The 12311-nt window shown below is 42.9% G+C and overlaps 1 protein-coding gene across 4 annotated transcripts in view; it reads left to right on the forward strand.

The window, feature by feature from the left end:
- Positions 1-11804, forward strand: part of TRMT44 (tRNA methyltransferase 44 homolog) — a 33340-nt gene extending 21536 nt beyond the window's left edge. For 3 of the 4 annotated variants that reach the window (XM_048848986.2, XM_048848985.2, XM_048848987.2), the window contains 4 exons: positions 544-727; positions 1235-1640; positions 2670-2786; positions 11520-11804. In XM_048848986.2, the coding sequence (XP_048704943.2) occupies positions 544-727; positions 1235-1640; positions 2670-2786; positions 11520-11752 (940 nt within the window). In that variant the 3' untranslated portion in view covers positions 11753-11804. Of the gene's footprint in view, positions 1-543; positions 728-1234; positions 1641-2669; positions 2787-7702; positions 8088-9601; positions 10253-11519 lie in introns of those variants that run through there. The other variant, XR_007356503.2, reaches the window with a different exon arrangement.
- Positions 11805-12311: the final 507 nt, after the last annotated feature.

Below are 12311 nucleotides of genomic sequence, written 5' to 3' on the forward strand. Positions count from 1 at the left end.
AGGACTTGGTGGGGTTGGTGTTTAGCAGAGCGATGGCTACTCACAAAACATTTATCTCTGTAGGTATCCCATTAGGAAGCACGAGAATAGGGTTCCTGTGTAGAGGCATTTCTCCATCACAGAAAGCTGCAGTAGCATAGCAGCTCTCCAGTTTTTTTGGCACAAGAAATCGAACTAGATTTTATTCTTAGATTTAAGTCCTAATCCTGCAAGCACTTACTATCCGGTCTAGTGCTTACTGCCTTAGACTGTCCCACTCACTACATCCAGCAGCAAGAGTTAGCAGGACTTGGTCCTTTGGTATTAAATTAAACTGGGATGATAAATCTCTAGAGCAAACCCTCAAAACAACCAGTGGCTATTTCACTCAGAGGAGCACGAAAGGAGGAACATATTTATATTGCTTGACCTAGAAGCTCTGTCGCGCCATTAAAATGATTGTTTATTGCTTGTATCTGAAGTGGTATTGACTGTTTCATAGAGCCACTTAATAAAATTAGCCTTCTATAACTATTATTCAGTAGCCAATAATCCTTCTTGCAGGTCTTCCTATTCTTGTTGCTTCTTTGTACTGCCTTGTTGCTTCTTTGATTTCCATGGAAAATATAACCGAAGGCAAAGCCAGAAGACACAGTACAGAGAATATCTTGATTTTGTTACACAAGTCGGATTGGAATGTGGCTTCACTGTGGAAGAAGATTGCCTTAGAATTCCCTCAACAAAAAGGGTAATTTCTGATGACATTTTAAAATGCTGCTAGCTCTTTATAACACATATATGTTTGTTCATTATGCCTGTATTGGAGAAGCAGGCCACAACAGATTAGTACATAATTGCAGACAATATTTTCCATACAAAGGCTAAAACCATTCATCTGTCTCCTGCATAGTCTGTCACTGCCCACTTAGTGTCTCGAAAAGGGGTCTAAAGGAAGCAAAAGGGGCTCTATCATTTTATAGTGCTACATAATCACATGCATGTTAGTGGAATGAAAATCTTATGGTATATCTGCTTTTCCCATATAGTCTCCTACTGCCTTTGTTTGTCCCATAGCATTTAGGTTGTTTGTCCCTTGCTGTATCTCATAAAATTCACACTGTAAGATCCTTAAAGTAGGGACCCATTTTTGGTCCTGATCCTGCCTTTTGGGTAGGGATTGTAAAGATGCTGTAAAGCATCATGAACACCTTTGGTGCAATATAAATAGTAATTTTATTTATTTTTGCTAATATAGGTATGCCTCATTGGGAAGTCCAGAACATATCCACCTATGCAAGAGGATCGAATCAATAAACAGAGAACACAGTATATTAACAACCGTCAGTCCTGCACTGAGGTCACATCAGACAAAACAGTTAGATCTAATCAGTGTGACAACCACCATGTTGTAAACTGTGTCATTGACCAAGCAGCAGTGTTGGAGCGTGCTGCAAATGAGACAAAGACAGATGGTGGCAGGGTCTGGTTATCTGGATTTCAACCCAGAGAAAAAGTAGAACAAGTCAGGAACTGTGCTGCTCTCCCTCGGGATTTTGTAGATGTTGTGGTTTTGACCGTGGCAAGCTTACTGTTAAATGCAACCCAAGAGAAACCATGGGGTCATACACTTGACGTACGTTTGAACACCTGGAATAAAGGAGGTAAGATTGTTCTTTACATGCAATGTACATTGCATACAACAGTGCTTGCTATTAAAACTTACAGTTTTCCTGCTGTCAGTACATACCATGAAAAGTACTGTAATGCTATTTCCTATGGCAAATATACAGAATATTCTTAGGAGTCTCTTTACTGCTATCATCCCTGTAATTGGTACACTAATGTTAATTAGTTGCAAAGTCATTTGTGAAAATTTCTCTGCTAACCTCCTTAGATGCCATACCATTTAGATTTTTATATCATCTATTCACACTCTTTTTATCATTTGTTAGATTCTTTTTTTCACATTTAAATACTGGGTGATAGTCTGTATTTTTACTTTTAAAAAATTAACTCAATTTACATTTCATTGTTGACAATTTTAAGGCTACTTTTTGAAAGCCTGTCTGCAAATGCTTATATCTATTTCTTAATTTAGTAAGTTTTTTTTGACACAGTCCTGCATGACATTCTCATACACAAACTGGGGAAATGTGGCTGAGAATAAATTACTATACAGTGGGTGCAAAACTGGTTGAAAGACTCTACTCAAAGAGTAATTATCAATGGTTCACTGTCAAACTGGGGGACTTGGATAGTGGAGTGGAGAGTATGCTTATAAAATTTGTGGATGAAACCAAGGTGGAAGGGGTTAGCACTTGGGATGACAGGATTAGAATTCAAAACCACCTTGACACATTGGAGAATTGGTCTGAAATCAACAAGATGCAATTTAATACAGTACTACCCTTAAGAAGGAAAAATCAAACGCACAATTACAAAATGGGGACTAACTGGCTAGCTAGGTGATATACTGCTGAACAGGCCCTGGTGGTTATAATGGATCAACCAGCAAAATATTTCTGCCACTCTGGAGAGAAACCATACAAAATAACTCCAAAAATATCCTGTAGCTTCCTGTAACTGCAATGCTGGGATACCATGCTCCAGTGTATAGATTTTGCTTGTAATTATGCTGGTCTGGTGAACTGACATTCCTTTTTTAATGGCTATTTTATTGTTTGCTGCAGAAAGTCTTTCCTTGAGGGAAGTAGCAGAACATTTAGACAAAGAGACTTTAAAGAGATTAAAGAATGAATATGGAGGCCTGCAGACATTGCTCAGGAACAATCATCAAGTGTTTGAAGGTAAAGAATAGAGAGATTTTCATTGATAATCTCTCATTTATATTTTTCTGAGTTGATTTATATATAATTGAAAGATCACTGGATTAGATCTTCAAAATACTGAGTACACTTTCTTGATGAGCAGAATTTTCCTTATATTTACTCCTATTGTATTTCCTAAAATGTCATTTGTAGATCTTTCCTTTGAAGGGTAGGGCAGAATGAGATTGATGCCTTGCTAATTAGTCAGCTGGTAGGGATGAGCTGTGAATCTGGCATGCTTCCCTATACAAACCATTTCCCCCTTATTTACCTGTTACTGTAGCAGGAATTCTCAGCAGGATGCTACACTTGGACTAGATTGGAGAAAACTTTCCCCCCTCCTACAGTGATGACAGTGTTGAAGGAAGTCAAGTGCAGATTAAGAAAGTCTTCTGGAGCCTCTCATTAAGACTTAGTCTGGACTTAACAAGCACTCCAGAGAAAAATGCTCACACAAAAGACAACTGGTCTAGAGTGGAGCCTCTAATTATGCGAGGCTTGACAGATTTATACAGGCTGCAGTAGCCTGGCAGAATAGGAAGCTAACAACAAAATAATTTTTTTTTTTAATGTTCTGTTGATTTTCTTCGGGTTTTCTTTTTGCTGCTGTCATTGTAGGATTTTTGTGGCATTGATGCCTAGCTGCTGAATAATCTCAAAACCAGCACTTTCAAACGTTGGTGCATAGGTTTGTATAATGTGAGTGTGTTTTATAAAGAGTTTTCAGTTCTTGGATCCAATGGTCCCATGTTCGCAGAAATATGGGAGGCAACTGACCCATGACAATTGTCCAGAGTGTCACCAGGTACCAGTGGATGAACTGGTAGGTTACCAGAAAACGTATATTCTTCTTGTTTTATTGAGAGGAAGTAGGTAGAAGCTTCGTGGTAGTTCCAGACTGTAGTAGTCCTGAGGAATAATATAAAAGCCCAGACAATGTTACATCTACACGAGGACTTTCTATGTTATTAGTCCTAGCCCTGGGAAGTGTTAGATGCCACGGAGGTTATAAACATGTGTGCCCTCTGTTGCTACCAACCATGGAACTGTGTGACCATCATTAGGAAAAGTGCTGGTTTTGACACGGTCGGATATGGGTCAGAGTTAACACCCACTGAGAAGAGTCAGTTCACACTTGTTCTTCGGGTTCATGCTGCCCCTTCCATGGATGATCATCTTGTGGTGGAACTAGTGAAGTTCCACTACAAAGCAAGGCGGGGCAGGATTTGGGACCCCCAGCAGAAGGCGAGTTCTCCTGTTTTCCTTATGCCAAGCTCCTTGGGGGCTGTCTGCATGCTACCTGAGCAGAGGAGATTTGGATATGGGGCTAATTGAATAAGTGGCACTGAAGTTACTCCACCTGTGAGGCTTCAGTAGAGACGTCACTCTGCTATTGTGACAGGGCTAGGGGGAGAGGGGATTCTTACCACCAGCCACCCTTGGAGCAAGCTTAAAACTGGCCACGCCAAAGAGGGCAAAGAGAAAATGGGGTCATAGCTCCTCTGCCTTCTCCATGCAAGCAGAACTGGGAGCATGCTGCACCTTTCTGTGGGAAGGGGATGTGGGTGCTCTCTCCTTTTATACCAGCGTGTTCTGGAATGAAGTGTCCTTCAAGCCACTCCCAACACCAGTGCACAATCAAGGCCATTAGCAACATTGCTTGAAACAGCATTCACAGAGTTTGTGACGCGAGACTGAGTGATAGTTTGGGACATCTGGTGGCTCGATTTCTTTTTCTGACAAAGAAGATCCAAAAAGGCGGGGGTGCAAAAAGAATAATTAGCCAGGAGCTTAAAATTACAAATCTGTGCTGGCATTTTATAGTCACATATTTGGTCCAGTTTGGGACTAATATCCTGGAATGATTGAACCTGATCTTACATGCTAACATCCCTCTGTTCGATTCTCTTTGAGTTTTGAGAGAGATGGTAACACTAAACTGATTTCGCTTTTAAGAACTGGGATAAAATGCATTTATATATATTAGCCTATCACAAGGCAAAATAATCCTCTATCATTGGTAGGAGCACTTTCTCTCGGGCCTAAAGGAATGATACAGAGATGGGCAAAAAATGCAGATTTGGGTTAACCAAAGCATGTTGTGAATTTGTGACAAATTGTTTTGATTGGGGGGAGGGAAGGGGCAGGGAACAGCTTTTAAAAAAATTCCAGAAAAGCTGAAACATTTAATTTTCACATTTTCTAAACATTTTGAGTTTTCTATTTGAAGTGACTTTTCATTTTAAAATTACCTTTTAATATTTTTTTTAAATTGAAAAAAGGAAAGAAAAGCTCAGTCAAAATGAAATTGTTTCATTTTGGATCAAACAAAGCGGTTTAGTTTGTTTAGTCCAAAACAATTTTTTTTTCAACTTTTTTCACCAAAAATTCTGGTTCTGGGTAAACCGAAAATGAATTTTTTTTTTTTTAAATTGCAAGTGAGCTGAAAAATCAGTGGTATTAAGATTATATTGCACTCCATAGGTTTTAAAAGTGATTTTCAGAATACAGAATAATGTGGATAAATTTTTAAAGATACAGGAGCAGTCCATAATTACATGGGCTAAATGGCATAAAGACAGTAGCTCCCGGAAACTTGCCAGTAATTGTTTATCTCCCCTTCCTTCCATCCTCTTTTCTTCTTCCTCTCTTGTGTATTAACTTGCTTTCTATATGGTTTCTTTATTCTTATACATATAAAATTCAGTATACAGTCACAGATGTGTATGTACAGTTTCTGGCCCTGATCCTGCTAGTGCAGCAGTTCTCAAACTGTGGGTCGTGAAGCTGAAGCCCGAGTCCCACCACCCGGGGCCAAAGCTGATGCCCAAGGGCTTCAGCTGTGGGTGTCGGGGCTCAGGTTACAGGCCCCCTGCCTTGGGCTGAAGCCCTGGGCTTTGGCTTTGCCCTCCCTTCCCTCCCAAGGGCAGTGGGGCTCAGGCTTTGGTCCCCCCCCCCAATTTTTGTTGTCAGAAGGGGGTCGCGATGCAATGAAGTTTGAGAACCCCTGTGCTAGTGAATATGGCTAAGGCCTTTTGTGCCTGATGCAAAACTCCTTTAATTTCAGTGGCGCTCCATGCAGGCACAAAGATACATTCACATGATCCAATTGGAGGCTCTAAATCTCTTCTCTGTGGCATACCTTGGTGCACCATTCTCATTGCTGAAGATTCTCATTTACAGATCTCAGAAAGAACACCCTGCTTTTTATTGCCAATTAATTTTTAAAATGTGGAGTAATGCAATATCAAAAGAAAGAGAGAACATGTGCAGGATTACAATATATAGTGTTTAGCTCCTAGCAAAAAGAAGGTTTAACCTGCAGAAAAATGTTTAGGGTAAAGCATTAGTAAAGAGGATTACTTGCAAATACCAGGTTTCTCTATATTACTAATACTCATTATATGTACTATCGCACCTTGTTACTTGGGGATCTCAAAACACTGTACAAACCCTTAATTAGACCTTGTGATACCCGAGTGAGGGGGATACGTGACATATACTTTGCAGGTAGATGGTTGAACTGGGGCACAGAAATTTAAATGATGCTTTGCCCATAAAAGAATAAATTAGTATATTTGTAGAGCCCTGCAAATCTGCAGATATCCGCAGATATCTGCAGACAATGTTTGTGGATCGCGGATCAGATGCAGATACAAATTTTGTATCTGTGCAGGGCTCTGTATATTTGCATTCCTTTATTCTGATGTTGATAGTATTGTATTTATTTAAATGTCTCACTCCGTGTGTGTACACGCGCACACGCACTCCTCCATTTGCTTTTATATGATTTATTTACAAAAAAATCAAAATTAATTTTAAAAAGATGTTAAATGACTTCCCTGAAATCACATGGTATTAAGGGAACGCGGTGGAAGAATTAACTCCTCATTTCTAGTTTTCTCCTTTATTTGATGGACACTTCCTTCTCTATAGCGGCCCTGATCCAAAACCCAGGTAAGTCAATTGGAGTCTTTCCTCTGATGATAGTGGACTTTGAATCAGGCTCCAAAAGGTTAATTTATTTGTTTGAAAATTTCCCTTTCCCTACAAATAAACAAAGTTGTTTTCCTTTTATAAATAGGTGCCCAGTGTTTGAAGCCAAGAGTTTTCATTCCAGGGCTAACTCCACCTCTTGTTTGGGTTGGGCTTTCCCAAAATTTATGTATTATTTATGCCATTTAAAGAGAGGGATGTTGCTTTCCAGTATCTGCATCTCTTCGAGGGGTACCTCTATTTCTACACACAGGGTTTTATTTATTATATAGTTATTTATTTGCTATCCCCTGTAGGATAGTTTAGATCCTAATCCTGACCGCTATCTACAAATGAGTCAGCTCAGCACAGACTACATAAGGTGCCCTAAAACTGTCCAATATAACAATGACATCCCCTATAAGTCCTGGTCTACACTAGGAGTTAAGGTCGAATTTAGCAGCGTTAAATTGATTTAACCCTGCACCCGTCTACACGACGAAGCCTTTTTTTCAACTTAAAGGGCTCTTAAAATCGATTTCCTTACTCCACCCCCGACAAGGGGATTAGCGCTGAAATCGGCCTTGCCGGATCGAGTTTGGGGTACTGTGGACGCAATTAGACGGTATTGGCCTTCGGGAGCTATCACAGAGTGCTCCATTGTGACCGCTCTGGACAGCACTCTCAACTCAGATGCAGTGGCCAGGTAGACAGGAAAAGGCCCGCGAACTTTTGAATTTCAATTTCCTGTTTGGCCAGCGTGGCAAGCTGCAAGTGAGTGCAGAGCTCATCAGCAGAGGTGACCAGCATGGACTGAACAGGAGGTACGGGATCTGATCGCTGTATGGGGAGAGGAATCTGTGCTATCAGAACTCAGTTCCAGTTTTTGAAATGCCAAAACATTTGTCAAAATCTCCCAGGGCATGAAGGACAGAGGCCATAACAGGGACCCGAAGCAGTGCCGCATGAAATTTAAGGAGCTGATGCAAGCCTACCAGAAAACCAGAGAGGCAAACAGCCGCTCCAGGTCAGAGCCCCAAACATGCCGCTTCTATGACGAGCTGCATGCCATTTTAGGGTGTTCAGCCACCACTACCCCAGCCGTGTTGTTTGACTCCTTCAGTGGAGATGGAGGCAACACAGAAGCAGGTTTTGGGGACGAGAAAGATAGTTCACAGCAAGCAAGCGGAGAAACCAGTTTTTCCGACAGCCAGGAACTGTTGCTCACCTTGGACCTGGAGACAGTACCCCCCGAACCCACCCAAGGCTGCCTCCCGGACCCGCCAGGCGGAGAAGGAACCACTGGTGAGTGTACCTTTTAAAATACTATACATGGCTTAAAAGCAAGCATGTTTATCATAAAATCATAGAATAACAGAGTTGGAAGGGACCTCTGGAGGCCATCTAGTCCAATCCCCTGTCCAGAGCAGGACCAATCCCAACTAAATCATCCCAGCCAGGGCTTTGTCAAGCCTGACCTTAAAAACTTCTAAGGAAGGGGATTCCACCACCTCCCTAGGTAACACATTCCAGTGTTTCACCACCCTCCTAGTGAAAAAGTTTTTCCTAATATCCAACCTAAACCTCCCCCACTGCAACTTGAGACCATTACTCCTTGTCCTGTCATCTGCTATCACTGAGAATAGTGTAGATCCATCCTCTTTGGATCCACCTTTCAGGTAGTTAAAAGCAGCTATCAAATCCCCCCTCATTCTTCTCTTCTTCTCTTCCGTAGACTAAGCAATCCCAGTTCCCTCAGCCTCTCCTCATAAGTCATGTGTTCAGTCCCCTAATCATTTTTGTTGCTCTTTGCTGGACTCTCTCCAATTTTTCCACATCCTTCTTGTAGTGTGGGATCCAAAACTGGACACAGTACTCCAGATGAGTCCTCACCAATGTCGAATAGAGGGGAACGATCACGTCCCTCGATCTGCTGGCAATGCCCCTACTTATATACCCCAAAATGCCATTGGCCTTCTTGGCAACAAGGGCACACTGTTGACTCATATCCAGCTTCTCATCCACTGTCACCCCTAGGTCCTTCTCTGCAGAACTGCTGCCTAGCCATTCGGTCCCTAGTCTGTAGCGGTGCATTGGATTCTTCTGTCCTAAGTGCAGGACTCTGCACTTGTCCTTGTTGAACCTCATCAGATTTCTTTTGGCCCAATCCTCCAATTTGTCTAGGTCCCACTGTATCCTATCCCTACCCTCCAGCGTTTCTACCACTCCTCCCAGTTTAGTGTTATCTGCAAACTTGCTGATTAATTAAATCATTAATTTAATGATTAATTTACCCTGCCATTCGCTGCTCTCCTGGATGTACTCCCAAAGCCTTTGCAAAAGGTTTCTGGGGAGGGCAGCCTTATTCCGTCCACCATGGTAGGACACTTTACCACTCCAGGCCAGTAGCACGTACTCAGGAATCATTGTAGAACAAAGCATTGCAGTGTATGTTTGCTGGCATTCAAACAACATCCATTCTTTATCTCTCTGTGTTATCCTCAGGAGAGTGATATCATTCATGGTCACCTGGTTGAAATAGGGTGCTTTTCTTAAGGGGACATTCAAAGGTGCCCATTCCTGCTGGGCTGTTTGCCTGTGGCTGAACAGAAATGTTCCCCGCTGTTAGCCACGGGGAGGGGGAAGGGGTGAGGGGCTAGCCACACGGTGGGGGGAGGGAAAATGTGGCGTTGTAACGAAAGCACATGTGCTATGTATGTAATGTTAACGGCAAGATTTACCGTGAAAGAGTGTACACATTGTTCTATAAAATGTGGTTTTTTTTGAATACCACGATCTCTTTTTTTTTCCTCCACCAGCTGCATGTGTTTCAAGGATCACAGGATCTTCTCCTTCCCAGAGGCTAGTGAAGATTAGAAGGCGAAAAAAACCGCACTCGTGATGAAATGTTCTCTGAGCTCATGCTGTCCTCCCACACTGACAGAGCACAGACGAATGCATGGAGGCAGACAATGTCAGAGTGCAGGAAAGCACAAAATGACCGGGAGGAGAGGTGGCGGGCTGAAGAGAGGGCTGAAGCTGAAAGGTGGCGGCAGCGTGATGAGAGGAGGCAGAATTCAGTGCTGAGGCTGCTGGAGGATCAAACTAATATGCTCCAGCATATGGTTGAGCTGCAGGAAAGGCAGCTGGAGCACAGACCGCCGCTACAGCCCCTATGGTAACCAACCGCCCTCCTCCCCAAGTTCCATAGCCTCCTCACCCAGACACCCAAGAACGCAGTGGGGGGGCCTCCGGCCACCCAGCCACTCCACCCCAGAGGATTGCCCAAGCAACAGAAGGCTGGCATTCAATAAGTTTTAAACTTTTAAAGTGCTGTGTGGCCTTGTCCTTCCCTCCTCCACCACCCCTCCCGGTGCTTCTCTCCTCCACCACCCCACCGGGGCTACCTTGGCTGTTATCCCCCATTTGTGTGATGAATTAATAAAGAACGCATGAATGTGAAGCAACAATGACTTTATTGCCTCTGCAAGCGGTGATCAAAGGGAGGAGGGGAGGGTGGTTAGCTTACAGGGAAGTAGAGTGAACCAAGGGGCAGGGGATTTCATCAAGGAGAAACAAAGAGAACTTTCACACTGTAGCCCGGCCAGTCATGAAACTGGTTTTCAAAGCTTCTCTGATGCGTACCATGCCCTCCTGTGCTCTTCTAACCGCCCTGGTGTCTGCTATGTGTAACCAGCGGCCAAGTGATTTGCCTCAACCTCCCACCCCACCCCCTTACTCTCACAGATATTGTGGAGCACACAGCAAGCAGTAATAACAGTGGGAATATTGGTTTCGCTGAGGTCTAAGCGAGTCAGTAAACTGCGCCAGTGCGCCTTTAAACGTCCAAATGCACATTCTACCACCATTCTGCACTTGCTCAGCCTGTAGTTGAACAGCTCCTGACTACTGTCCAGGCTGCCTGTGTATGGCTTCAGGAGCCATGGCATTAAGGGGTAGGCTGGGTCCCCAAAAATAACTATAAGCATTTCAACATCCCCAACGGTTATTTTCTGGTCTGGGAATAAAGTCCCTTCCTGCAGCTTTTGAAACAGACCAGAGTTCCTTAAGATGCGAACGTCATGTACCTTTCCCGGCCATCCCACGTTGATGTTGGTGAAACGTCCCTTGTGATCCACCAGAGCTTGCAGCACTATTGAAAAGTACCCCTTGCGGTTTATGTACTCGCCGGCTTGGTGCTCCGGTGCCAAGATAGGGATATGGGTTCCGTCTATGGCCCAGCCACAGTTAGGGAATCCCATTGCAGCAAAGCCATCCACTCTGACCTGCACATTTCACAGGGTCACTACCCTTAATATCAGCAGATCTTTGATTGTGTTGGCTACTTGCATCACAGCAGCCCCCACAGTAGGTTTGCCCACTCCAAATTGATTCCCGACTGACCGGTAGCTGTCTGGCGTTGCAAGCTTCCACAGGGCTATCGCCACTCGCTTCTCAACTGTGAGGGCTGCTCTCATCTTGGTATTCATGTGCTTCAGGGCAGGGGAAAGCAAGTCACAAAGTTCCATGAAAGTGCCCTTATGCATGCAAAAGTTTTGCAGTCACTGGGTATCATCCCAGACCTGCAACATTATGCGGTCCCACCAATCTGTGCTTGCTTCCCGGGCATGAATAGCCCATTTATAGTCCATATATGTATGCGCAGATGATCAGTGTAATTCCCACTGACCTCTAGTAATGGTTTGTGTGCTTGCTTTTTTTTTTTTAAACCCTCAGTTCTAAATGGAAGAGTTCATATTCGTGACTGGAGAGAAGAGAAACCCTCAAAGCGAACCAAGTCAGAAGTAAAACGAAGATTTTCTGCTGAAGCTTTTAAAACACGTCTCTGTTGGTTTTTCATCCACCATCCTGATGGCTGTTCTCTGACTTCTGAATCTTGTCCATATGCTCATGGGACTGAAGAGCTGAGGCAGTCTCAGATTATGAAAAAGAAAAAGCACCCACAGTAATGAAGTACTGTTGGTTACTCTTAACAGCACAAATAAATGGATTTCTGATTAATTGAATGGACTTCTGAATGCATGAAGAATGTATAAGATTAAGTCTCTCTCTTTATTTATGTGTTCATTGTATTTATCCAGTTTCTTATAAGTCCTTTTCTAATTTTAACTGATTTTTTTTCTTTTTTAGGGATTTTTATGGACATGAAAATGTTGAAATCCAGATGAAAATGTCCATGATTTATTTTTTTATTTTATTTTTGGTAACATCCTTAAAGTATAGGGTTTTACATTTTGAAAACAGTTGTGGTCTGGCTGCTCACTGTTTTTTATTATGTTTTGTTCAAACAGAAAAGTAAAACCAGCTTTTAAAATCTCAGCACAGTCTTCAAGCTCTTTGGCTGATTGGTGAGGCCTCATCTGGAGTACTGTGTCCAGTTTTGGGCCCCACACTACAAGAAGGATGTGAAAAAATTGGAAAACGTCCCGCAGAGGGCAGCAAAAATGATTAGGGGACTGGAACACATGACTTATGAGGAGAGGCTGAGGGAACTGGGATTGTTTAGTC

Source organism: Caretta caretta, chromosome 4, assembly GCF_965140235.1.
Source record: "Caretta caretta isolate rCarCar2 chromosome 4, rCarCar1.hap1, whole genome shotgun sequence".
NCBI lineage: Eukaryota > Metazoa > Chordata > Testudines > Cheloniidae > Caretta > Caretta caretta.